General features: G+C 38.1%; 1 protein-coding gene across 2 annotated transcripts in view; it reads left to right on the plus strand.

The window, feature by feature from the left end:
* The window catches only part of evi5l (ecotropic viral integration site 5 like), a 33076-nt gene that overhangs the window by 15224 nt on the left and 5667 nt on the right, over positions 1–12185 (plus strand). Inside the window, exons 8-19 of one of the 2 annotated variants that reach the window (XM_072383464.1) lie at positions 28–117; positions 1196–1293; positions 1547–1607; positions 1708–1761; positions 2224–2256; positions 4292–4432; positions 8259–8375; positions 8938–9078; positions 9189–9365; positions 9455–9601; positions 10049–10144; positions 10278–10373. In XM_072383464.1, the coding sequence (XP_072239565.1) occupies positions 28–117; positions 1196–1293; positions 1547–1607; positions 1708–1761; positions 2224–2256; positions 4292–4432; positions 8259–8375; positions 8938–9078; positions 9189–9365; positions 9455–9601; positions 10049–10144; positions 10278–10373 (1251 nt within the window). The remainder of the gene's footprint in view (positions 1–27; positions 118–1195; positions 1294–1546; positions 1608–1707; positions 1762–2223; positions 2257–4291; positions 4433–8258; positions 8376–8937; positions 9079–9188; positions 9366–9454; positions 9602–10048; positions 10145–10277; positions 10374–12185) is intronic. The other variant, XM_072383465.1, reaches the window with a different exon arrangement.

The following is a 12185-nucleotide window of genomic DNA, read 5'->3' on the forward strand; positions in this document are numbered from 1 at the left end:
TCCTTCACATGAATGACCTTTCCTCAGGGCCTAGAGATTATCTTCCGTGTGGGCCTGGCCATCCTGCAGTACAACCAGACTGACCTCATTCAGCTGGACATGGAGGGCATGTCACAGGTAAACGATTGCAGCTGTGTGCTACTTTCTGCAGAAATTAGTGTCACATACAGATTCAGCCACGAAACAAAAGCTCCACGTCCCAATTTCCCCTCTGCACGCGAGCTTCCTGAACAGCTAAGTTAAGATCTGAGCTTCTATCATTCAGCGTGCTGGTTTATCAGTTTTATATACAGAATTGAACAGGGCTGTGGTGCTCATTTTTGCTCCCTGTTCATGTCGTTTGATTTCTAAAACAAAAGATTTTGCCTGTTTGGTATATCCTCCATGATCTGAATGCAGAAGTTTTAACAGTAATGCATAATGCTCATTAAAAGTAAAACTTATTTATAGTGTCTGATCTTCAATTGAAGATAAAGCCTGGGAAAAATGATCACACAGTCTTTATTCTCTTTGTTTCTTATTTAAATGAACAATTGTTTTGTCTGTAAGATGTAAGAACATTTTAACATTTATTTCAATCAATCTTTATATATATGATGGAAAAAATGGCAAGTCCCAGTCACTGAGCAGCAAGAAATGTATCCTTTGATGTTTCTGACATCGTTATAAATGATGGATGAATGGTTCTTTAATCTTACAATTATAATTATTGAAAATATATAACCTATCATCAAACCAACGAACTGGCATTTTGCTGTTTGATATAATGAGATGTGAAAGTAAAGTGATACTGATGATACATTTGATTTTGTGTGTATATATAGTATTCATTTATTGGCAAATATTTCCTGTTTTTTATTACTCTTCTTTGTTTCCTGACACTAACTTTTTAACACTCATGCAAATATATACTTGGAAATACACTGCTCATTTCCTGAAGTGCTAATGTGTTAAACATGATATGAATCTGTTAATTAGATACATTTTTTCAGTTAGATTGAAAGCCCAAAAGGTTTTTTGCCTTTGAAACACAGCATATTCTAGCAATCGTAGCTCCACAGACACAGCAGCTGGTGGATTTCCACATGCAGGTCTATGGTGGTTCTTCTTTGGTTATCTACAGTGTGTCTGTCTGCTTTTTCATAGATATTTAATGAGCATTTTTGTCACGTGTTTTTCCCTCTGGCTCTACCAGCATTTCCAGAAGGTGATTCCCCACCAGTTTGACAGCTGCCCCGACAAGCTGATCCTCAGGGCCTACCAGGTCAAATATAACCCCAAGAGGATGAAGAAGTAAGAATGCTCATTACTCAGCAAACCTCTTGTAAGACCAGAGGCTGAAGAGGCTTCATGTAATGCTTTGACTTTCACACCGAAGCACACTCACATCCGGTGTTGAGTGATGCGTGCTTGTTTTGTTTTTCAAAGCTAAATGGGAAAATAATTTTCCTCTTTGTGATGTTTGCTTTATGAGCATCGTAATTTGAATGAAACCCCAATCAGTGAAGTAAAACACTGTTGAGTTTATACTTTCCCCTTTTTTCAGGCTTGAGAAAGAATATACCGCAATCAAGAACAAAGAAATGGAGGAACAAATTGAGATTAAGGTGCGTGTTTTTTTTCTATGTTGATGCTTGAGAAGATATTATGATAAAAAGCTTCACAGATAATATATGTTCTGTACTTTTCTTCTCTAACTTCTCTCAGAGATTACGCACAGAAAACAGGCTGCTAAAGCAGAGGATTGAGACACTGGAGAAGGTAAAAGATCAGCCTTCCATCTTATCTAAATTTTAATTTAAATCAGCAGCATCACTGAAGCAAAATATCCGGATTAGACTGGGCAAGGACTTTAGTTTAATACTGTAATGACTTCTAAACTTGTTTTTTAGTTTCCTCCCCCTGCAGCGCTTGCTGTGTATATATGTATGTATGTGTGGGTGTGGATGTTTTCTCCAGCACTCTGCTGTTAAAGGTTTTTAACGTTTCCTCTTCTGTCATATACTTTTCCTCAGAGCGATCTCTTTGCTGCCTCTTCTCTTGCTCACAAACACGTCCTCTTTACTCAATGTTTGCTCCCTCAACCTCTGATTTCATTTGTAATTCTCCCTTTAATGTCCTCACGAGTTTTCTCGTTGTTTATCCTTCCTGGCCCCCCACTGTTTTTCACTCTCTTCATCACTTATGTTCGTCCTCTTGTTCCTCTCCTTGGTTGCGTTGTAGGAGAGTGCTGCTCTGGCAGACAGATTGATACAGGTAGAGTACTGTAAACTACTTTCCAACAGATCTTGCTAACCTCTGTCCTACTCACACCTACCTGCTCTGTTCTCCTGCACTGCCTCTCTCCCTGTTTTTACCAGTAACCTGACAAATATGCATGAAAGATTTTTTTGTCATTAAGTTGCTCAGCCCACAAGACCATTGTGTTATCCCTGAATGCACCTAGTGTTATGATGATACAAGGTCGCACAATCCCTGCATGTGGCATGTCAAAGTTTGTCATTATTGCTATTATTAATGTCACAACCTTAAATCAGAATTAGTTGGGAGGGTGTTGAAAAGGCTAAAAAAAAATTTAAAAAAGCAGTGTTTCTTACATTTACAATGACTTTTCTTTTATTGCAGACACTATGAAGCAAAGAGTTTACATGTTTTTTCTTGTCAAATTAATTTAACACGTACATTTTTGCTTTTCAGACCTGTATCACATTCCAAATTGAAAAAAAAAAATATATAGGGATTGTGAAGATTTGTAATGTTGCAAATCTTTCTCACAATGCTTAAAAGACATACTGGCACTGAAGATCCCAACAAGTAGCTTTCCAGATGTTGCTGGAAGAAAAGGCAAACGCATCTTCTCATTTTCTTTCCTTTTAAAAGTTCTCCAGATACTCTATATTAGTGACAGGTCAGGACTGTTGGCTGGCCAATCCAGTACCTGTACCCTCTGTGTGTGTGTGTGTTGTTTTGTTCAAAAAACTTCCCTGGAAAAGACTTGAAGGCAGCATATGCTGCCCTAAAATCTCTGTGAACATAGTGAATCACTGCATATTAACTAGTGAGATCAAGCTGACTGGAAAAAAACATGTACCATGGGTTTAAACTGTCTGCAGTGGAATGAAATTTGAAATAAATGTAGGAATCACTCCATTTCTTTCTATTTTTCATCATCCATATCGTCCCAATGTTTACTAATTTGAGGTTGTTCAAGATTTCATTCGATATGCCTTTAGTTTACCAAAAAGTGCAGTAAATGGGAAATGTGCTATTTGCTTTCTTGCCAAAAGTTAGATAAGAATATTCTGTGCTTAATATGATGCTGCTGCCAGCAGACTGATTGGGTCTTTAATAAGACTAAAGACCAGGGTAAGGGCCAGCCTGGGTCAGCCTAAGTACATGTTAAGCTGAATGGTTTTCAATTCATGCAGAAGTGTGAAAATCTATTTCTATACTTGGGTTTTTGAATAATTTAAACAAGGTGCATATTATTTTACTGATTGAGCTGTAAATTAAATGGAATTAATTTGAATTAGGTAGTACTTGAATCCCCCCCAAAAACATTAAATTGTTCATATATTATTTACCAAAATAAAAGCTAGAATCAAAACAAAGAGGTGGAAATCCTTTCTTATTGCATTGGATCTGAAGAATTTTATATTTTATAAATATACCAACACAGAGACAGCCATTTTCATCAGTTTTTTCAGCTTCTTTTAGTCACTGGCTCTGATGCTGCTGCCAACAGACCGGTGCAAAGAGAATTGCACTCTCCACCACAGACTTGTGAAAAATATGCAACATCATAATGCATATATTGAAGGATTGAAGCTTCTTTTAGAAATAGAATCCAGGTAAATAACCAGGTGTTGTCCTCAACAGGATTTGAAAAACAATAGCTTCCTCTTGGTCCTCCTAACATCCACAGTCATGCCTTTTGTCTTTTTCTCGTGTTTAAGATGAGGTTAATCAAGGGGAAAGGCACTGGCAGGCAGTTACTTTATGTTCTGACTGAACCAGGCTAATTTTTTTCTCTATTTTCCATTCATGTTTGGAATTAAGCCTTCTGGATATGCTTCATGTTTAAATCCCTGATATAAGAGTGGCACTGAGTTATCTAACAAGTTTGCAAGAAAAAAAAAAGCCCCATTCCCAATACTTTCATTAAAGGCATAACAAATCTGCGACATGACATATATCCAAAAATACCGTGTTCCTCGGTGTTGCTCTTTATTCTTACATTGCCTGCATTTTAAAATTAGAACCCTTGTGCTCCTCCGGCGTGCTAATATAGGGTCAGGTGACAAGAGCACAGGAAGCAGAGGAAAACTATGTGATCAAGCGGGAGCTGGCTGTGGTGAGGCAGCAGTACAACACAGCCAACGAGAGCCTCGAGAAAGCCCAGGACACCATCAGAGAGCTGCAGCAGCAGAGGGTAAATAAATCGACAGAAAGCTTTTGTTTCCACCTTCTTCCAGTGTTAGCCAAGCTAACTGTCTGTTGACTCCAGCTTCACAACAGTCTTCCCAAGAAAGTAAGGTTATCTTCCAAAATGGTCTGTTTCTTTAATGATAATATGTGCTCACAGAACCTCCAGCTTTTCTCAAAGCTGTTCATTCACCTTATAGGTCAGGATCGTTAGGAGTACAATAACAAAGTTTAAATGCTTCCCTGCTGTCCCTCCTGAACCTTTGTAGACCACATTTTTCTTGTTTAAAAGCAAAAACACATTTTGTGACTCATGTGAGTTAATGTCCAGTCAAGTCATCTTCTATACAATATTTGCATTCAAGATCACTCGTTAATTGAATTCTCCACTGCAAAGAAAACATGGCCATGGCTGTACTTTTAGCAATAGTTTCAAAGTGCTTTACAGATTATTTGTGTCACTCAGAAATCCATGATGATGGTTTTCATCTGTGCTGAGATGAAACAGGTGCAAGGCCTTTTCCAGATCTTTCCAGCTCTACTTTGTCATTAGCTGCCCAGCTCTTTTAACACGTGCATGTGTTCAGCTGTATTTCATTTTTATCAGTATGTCTTTCAGATACTGCTCATCTGCTGCAATTTTTATAAAGGATAGAAAAACAGTTATAACCAACTAACTTCAATATTTCAGAGCATCCAGCATCTTTTCTTCTTGTTTTTTTTTGTTTGATAAACTTTTCATAGTGTTCTCTTTCATTTTCATATATATATATATATATATATATATATATAATTCTAACTATAATTGATGTATGATTTTTAATCATCTCTGTTACTTTGTTGTTTCCATGAAGAAAATTTCAAGTAATGTATCTCACGTACGATGTAGTGTATTCTAATACTTTAATTAGACATTTGCTAAATGCTTTGCGCACTCAGATTTCACATTCAAAACACGCATGTATTTGAAGAGTTGATTTCTTATAAACTTTCTAACACGATATTATGTAGTTGTAAAAATAGTACTTTTTGACAGTTTTAGGAATAATTTCTCAATGTGACTGAATTAACTATCGTAATGCTGACAAAGCAAAAGCTGTTTATCCGTTTATCTTATCTTAAAGATGGAGTTGGATCGTCCAACTCTGCCTACATCCAAGGTGTTTATCATTTTAATTTATGTCCCACTAACCCCAAACCTGACCACTCAAATTGGATGGGTTTAGTTGGATGAACTGCAAATATATTGGGTTTCAGGATTTCAGGATTAGATTTAATATTTTTTAAGAACATTTTTCCAGTCAGACTTAGAACATGTGAATGAATTGTACCCTCAATTAAGTATTTTTGAATTGATCATTTATCATTTCACAACTGGAATGTGAAATATTTTAAATTCACAGAAGGCTGAACGTATGATCCGCTACGACATGTTGCTACTGAACTTGAAAATAAAATCACATCACATTTTGTTTCTTTCTATCCCATGATATGCCAGAACTAAGCATCTAAGTCCTGATTTTAAAAAAAAAACAACACACGTGCCGTAACGTAAGGTTCTTGAAGCAGGTGCATCAAAATGCCACAGCAAGGATGCTAGTGGTAGCGCTGACATGCAGACAGCAGGGGATGAAGGTAACATATGACAAAAAAACAGTCAAAGTAAAACAGAGCAGCCAGTGCAGAGCTCAGACTCAGCGGAGACCAGGGAAAACACCAGTTGCATAGTAAGGTTTGGTTTGAGAGAGCTACTTTGACTTATTTGTGGTATGAACTGAGGTAGCATAGCTAACTGCGACACAGGCATTGATGTAAGATATGTCTGACTGTATTTTGTTTATTAAGATAGAAAAGAAGAGATAATTTTCTATGTTTGATGAGACAAAGACAGCTGATATGATAAGCCTTATTTTCATTATGCTGTAACATCTGTCTGAGTTATATTAGCCTGTTCCTTGTCCACAGTGCTTAAGCCTACCTTACGTAACAAAAAAGCCTGCACCTGACCAGAACTTGAGAACACTCACTGCACATCCTGCTGAGATAATTTCAAGTTTTCAGATAGTAGCTCTCTGGGAATCATGTTTTTGGTTGAAGAAAAAAACTTTTTTTATGTCTATCAAACTACGTTTGGCATTTTCTATAGATGCAACTACAGAAAAGAGAACAAATGATGTCTTTTTGACAAGCTGTCAGTAACAAAGTGCCTGAAGATACAATTTAGGGCAGGATCTTTGCTGTGTTGTCTTATGATGTGTAGATGCAACACTGGTTCATCCTTTTGAGTTAGGGGCCTTTTGTTTTATTGATTCATTGGTCACTGTTAAGTAGATTAACACAAAACAAACACTTCAACTTTCTACATATTCGTCAGCTGATTGATATTTCATTTTGTTATCTATCTATAACAACAACATATCTTTGATGATAATGAATACTGCAGCAATATTACCTTTCTGGGATAATAAAGAAATTATTGACATGAATTGAATAGCTTTGAAAATGGTCAAGTACAAAGACTGGACTGAAAACGAACAAGAAAGCCTTTGAAACCATGCAGAACCTTTGCAAAAGATCATTTTGATAGGTTTGAAAAAGGTCAAGGACCTTGAAAGCAAATTTTTAAAGAGACAACTGGTGCTTCAATACCTTTACACAGTATTGTATATGTTTTAGTTTCAAAATGCATCTGCTGTTTGTCCTACTATCACAAAAACAAAGCTTTGTGACAGTGCTGTTAACCACTGGTTTTCAGTTAAAATTCACAGTCACTTCAACAGCTCACTCTTACATGTGAGAAGACTGTGTGAAGAGCAAGCAAAAGATTACGTAAAATCCTAAGGATATCAATCAAGAAAAAGTACGCTAAACAAGATATTTAAGTTTTCTTTAAAAATAATATAGTAAGAAAAGAAAAAAGTCACTGATTTAACTCTAAAGGATGTCATTGTGAAGGTGATTTCTATTCCAGCTCAGATTGCTGGCACCTTCACCCACCCAGGGTTCACACACCTCCAGACACGCACAGTCGTCTTTGATAACAAAGACTGAAAAACCCAGTATGACAAATTGAGAATCTCTACTCACGCTATGTGCTTACCTAATTTGAAGATGTTGTATTTTACCTCATAGGAAAGTATTTTTCCACTCTGCTCTCTGTTTTTTCTGCTGCTCTCATGCTCTCAACTTAGTAGTTTCACCTTGATGTGGTGACATGAAAATCTGCAGTGGCTTTCTATATATTCTGACGACACAGTGAATCAGTGAGGCGAAAGTGCTTCTTCGGAGCTAACTATATTGGCCTGATTGAGTAAGATTTTTACACAGACATTTACGAATACAATACAATTACATTGTTGCACTTGGCAGATGACATTTGATGCTCTGGGCGTATTTGTGAAAGAAATTTGCCAGAATACATTAAGCTGTAGCCAGGAATCAAACTTATCATCACTTTTTATCAGTTGCTTAGCGACAATTTCAGCTTTCTGAGAGAAATACAATAGTGGCTGGGTTTTTTTGTTGTTGTTTTTTCACATAAAAAAGAAACGGAAAGAGATGTGGCAGAATTCGCACCTGTTAAAACACTGTGAGGAAACTTTGTGAGTTCAACCACTAGCCCTGACATTAGCATCCTCTGCTCTGTGTATTACAGTAAACGGAAAGCTGACCCAAGCACACAGTATGACTGTTTGTATTTAGTAGATACAAGTACAACTACACAACTTTTTTTTTTTTTAAACAATTGGTCAACACAATGTTCTAATTTGATAACCAACACTGTTAACCAGCACCACAATACAGGTGCTTAACATAGTGCTGTTTGTTTTCAGTACACGGAGCAGTTTGTGAGCAATCTGCAGACCCAGCTGGAACAATCCCGGCTGCGTGAGGCCGAACTGCTCGGAGCGCTGAAGGAAATGCAAGACAAGGTGCTCGACCTGGAGAAGGTGCGCTGCTACACACACAATTCGCTGCGTGAGAATGAACAGGATTAACACTGAGCAGAAAGAATGTGCGTGTGCATCTGGAAATGTGTTATGGATTGTCTAACCAATGACTAAAACTGTGTAAGTGTAACATGAAGACTGTCAAACTGTCAGTTTGACTTCCTGTGCTGATGGATTGAAGAGCCCCTTGTGTAATTTTCGCCGTGACGTAATAGTGAAAGTAAAAAAAAAGACAATATTCCTCAGTCAGGAGTTTAATTTTGTTCAGTTTTCTAATAGTGCCAAAATTCCTACTTCGTAACCACCTTTGCGTCTGTAAATGTGGCAATATTTGCCTCTGTATGTGAGTGGGTCGCTCCCTCACTTCAGTGCAAACTGAAATAACTCAACATAAACAAACCATATGCTCTGTGTGTATTACTGAGATCGGTCAGTGATTTTTATTTATTTTTTTATTTTTTTATCATCTTTATTATAAAACCTTTGCCAACAAATAGCCTCACAAATCCACTATCATGTCTGTCTGTTGGTTATTGTTAATCTCGCTAAATTGTCCATCCAGAGGAGCAACTGCCTGCCGGATGAGAACAACATGGCAGCTCTGCAGGAAGAGGTGAAGCAGATGAAGCTGAGGGAGCTGGAGACGCTGCGCTCATTCAGAGAGATGCAGGACAGTGTGACTGAGCTCAACCAGCGCTGGCAGGTAAAACACACAAACAGCTGCTGTGTTCTTATATCACTCATTTCTCTTTAATCATTTTCTAGTGATGTAGTGTCAGGAGAGATACATATATTCACTCTTTGTTCCTGCAGCATCATATGTCCCGTGGCAGCAGCACTGGTAGTGGAGGAGGCCACTGGAAGGAATCCCCAAAAAAGAATGCGATGAACGAGTTGCAGGACAAACTGATGACGGTCAGACTGAGGGAGGCTCAGGCCCAGGCTGAACTCAGAGAGATCAAACTCAAAGCTCTGCAACTGGAAAGCCAGGTCAGACACATAGTACTGTGTGACAACATTCCGCCAGACAGAGGACACATGATTAGCCTTTTTTTAATTTGACTTTTCCTTCTCTCTAGAACCAGATCCATAGCAAACTGATTGGTCGCAACGAGCAGGAACGCTCCGCACTACAAGACCGACTCCAAATGTTGGCCAATCAGAACAAAGCTCTTCAGGCCCAACTCAGCGAGATGAAAAGGAAGCAAGCCGAGTCAGACTGCAAGGTGTGGATAGAGAGGAAAGAGATAGAGGAAGATATCATGAGAGAAGGAACAGGAAGAAAGGATAATTCATGGGGAGAGCATTGTTTTCCTGGTAGGATTTAATGCAGCTTAAAAGATATGGGCATAGAGGAATGTGATATGGAAACCTGGATGGAAAAACAAATATTGAGGAATGAACAAAGAAATTTAAAGAGTAAGAAATGCGCTGACATTACCTATTCATCCTGTCATTCATGTTTTATGAAGATGGAGATGCAATTCAGGAGGCCTAGATTAAGGAATAGGGGATAAAGCTTGATCTGAATAACAGAACAGAAACAGTTTATGATGCATTTTTACTATCAGTAATGATAATGGAAATCCAACATATGATTTACTTTTAACTCAGAAATGTTATATTCCCTCTTTCTCCTGACCCATTTCCTCCTTTAACCATAATATATGCAGAATAAAGAGGATGTGATGGCGGTGCGACTGAGGGAAGCAGACAGTATGGCTGCCATGGCTGAACTCAGGCAGAAGATTGCTGATCTGGAGATACAGGTGTGTGTGTGTGTTTGCGCGCATGTGTGTGTGTGTGTTTGTATGAAAAAATTGTGTCTGCAGACAAAATTTGGATTTTTTTTGACGAAGGTGAACGTAAACCTAAATTTTATCTTATAAAATGTGGTTTTAGAAGGAGGAAGGGCTGATCCAGGGTCAGTTGAACCACTCTGACTCCAGACAGTACATCAGTCAGCTTCGGGACCAGATTGCTGAGCTCAAAAATGAGGTTGGATACACATCACTACGCACATTTCAAAAACGGAAGCAGCAGAATAAACCTGCGCCGCTTGTGAAATTTTCAGCATTGATAATGATTTAATACTCTGTAATACTCTTTGAAAACAATTTAAACTAGAGTAGTGGCACGAATCAGTGCATGTTTGTCTCATTCTACTGGAGATTAAATGTTTATCCACGGTGTGTTTTCTGTGAGCTTTTTACCGTCCCGTCTCCTATTTATGTTAGGCAAACAAACACATTTTTGTGTGATTTTTCTGTTGGATATGTGTGTGTGTATATACACAAATACACAAAAAGATAAGTGAAAAGTAGCTTAAAAGTGTATATGTGTATGTGTATACATATATAAATATATACAATTGCACGGTCTGAATAAATAAGACAACTGAAAATCAGCTTAAAGAAATCTATAGTGAAAGTCGAACGCAATGTAGTTTGTACAAGTAGCGTTGCTGTAGATCGCGTATTGTGTGACTTAATCAGCAGACGAAGCACGAAGCCGAGCCAATCTGGTAGCTACACCGGCACCTCTGGGTTGAGGCGACATACCTGCACTGTTCTCCCCAGTCAAACCCAGTCAAAGTTCAATCACCTCAACCTCAGTGTGATTATATAAAGGTAGAAGAAAAAAAATGAAATACAGAGGAGGAGAATAGAATATGAAACAGCCTTTACTTAATTAAAAACTAAATGAAAACAATGAAATAAGAGTGCTATTCCTGACCAGTGCGTCAAAAGACATGCTGGCCAGGAAAATGAAACACACAACCCCATGAATCTCTTTATCAATAGCCTATAAAATGACTTTTTTTTCTCCTGGAGTGGACATACACATTGCGGTAGCGGGCGGTAATGGTCAGAAATTCAGCGGGAGCCGGATAAAGAAAACAGTCCCACGCAGGGCTCTACTACGAAGCCCCTCCATATTGCTGTGTAATTTGACCCAGGGATCTGGGGTTACAGTTATTTCAAAATGTATGTGCTTAGATTTAAATGTCTGTGCATACATATGGCTTTGAAGGGTTACAAGAATATAGAGGATAGAATGGCTTCCAAGTGGTGTGTAGCACATAGTGTGTGCGTACTGTATATACATGCCCACAGATAGCCTGCAGCTTTACTAACCACACGCACAGTTGTTCCAGGGTGTTTCTTGTAACAAAGACCTTTGCGCCTCCCTAGTAGCTGTGTTCCCATCATTTAGATCACAGTGAACTTTGATTTTGAAACATCACTGAGGTTAAAAACATCAAGTATGTGAGAGTCATAATATTTTTTGTGATCCCACAGCTACACAGTTCACTCTGTCGCTGTCAGGTTGAAAAACAATTCAGCTGTTTTCCATGTTTGAGAAAATTTTGTGACATCTTAAGATAATTGATTTGAAACACAAACTTCCCACTTAGCAAATTGTCTTGGTTTGTTCATTCAGAGAGTGGCAATGCGTGACTAGGAGGGAGTGTGTTAGAACTTTAAGATGAGGGGAAGTGATGACAGCCGTACCCTTTACCGCTACTCACCACTCTTTTCTTCTCCTCCCCCCACCTTTTGTCATCAAAGACTTAGTTTTATAAATGGGACCGAAACTTGCATGAGTACAGATGAGGAAGCAATGAACTATTTAGAAAAATCTCAGTGTAGTGTGGAAGCGATCGTCTTATGATTGACTCCTAGTGATAGTGCTGATACATAATGTCAGATTCCATGTAATGCAGCTGAATTAAATTTAAACAACTATTTATACACATTTTTTGTTCAAGTTGACAAAAAAAATGTTTCAAAAGATATATTGTTAGGC

This window comes from Leuresthes tenuis, unplaced genomic scaffold (genome assembly GCF_036924035.1).
Source record: "Leuresthes tenuis unplaced genomic scaffold, fLeuTen1.0.hap1 SCAF_4, whole genome shotgun sequence".
In the NCBI taxonomy this organism is placed as follows: Eukaryota; Metazoa; Chordata; class Actinopteri; order Atheriniformes; family Atherinopsidae; genus Leuresthes; species Leuresthes tenuis.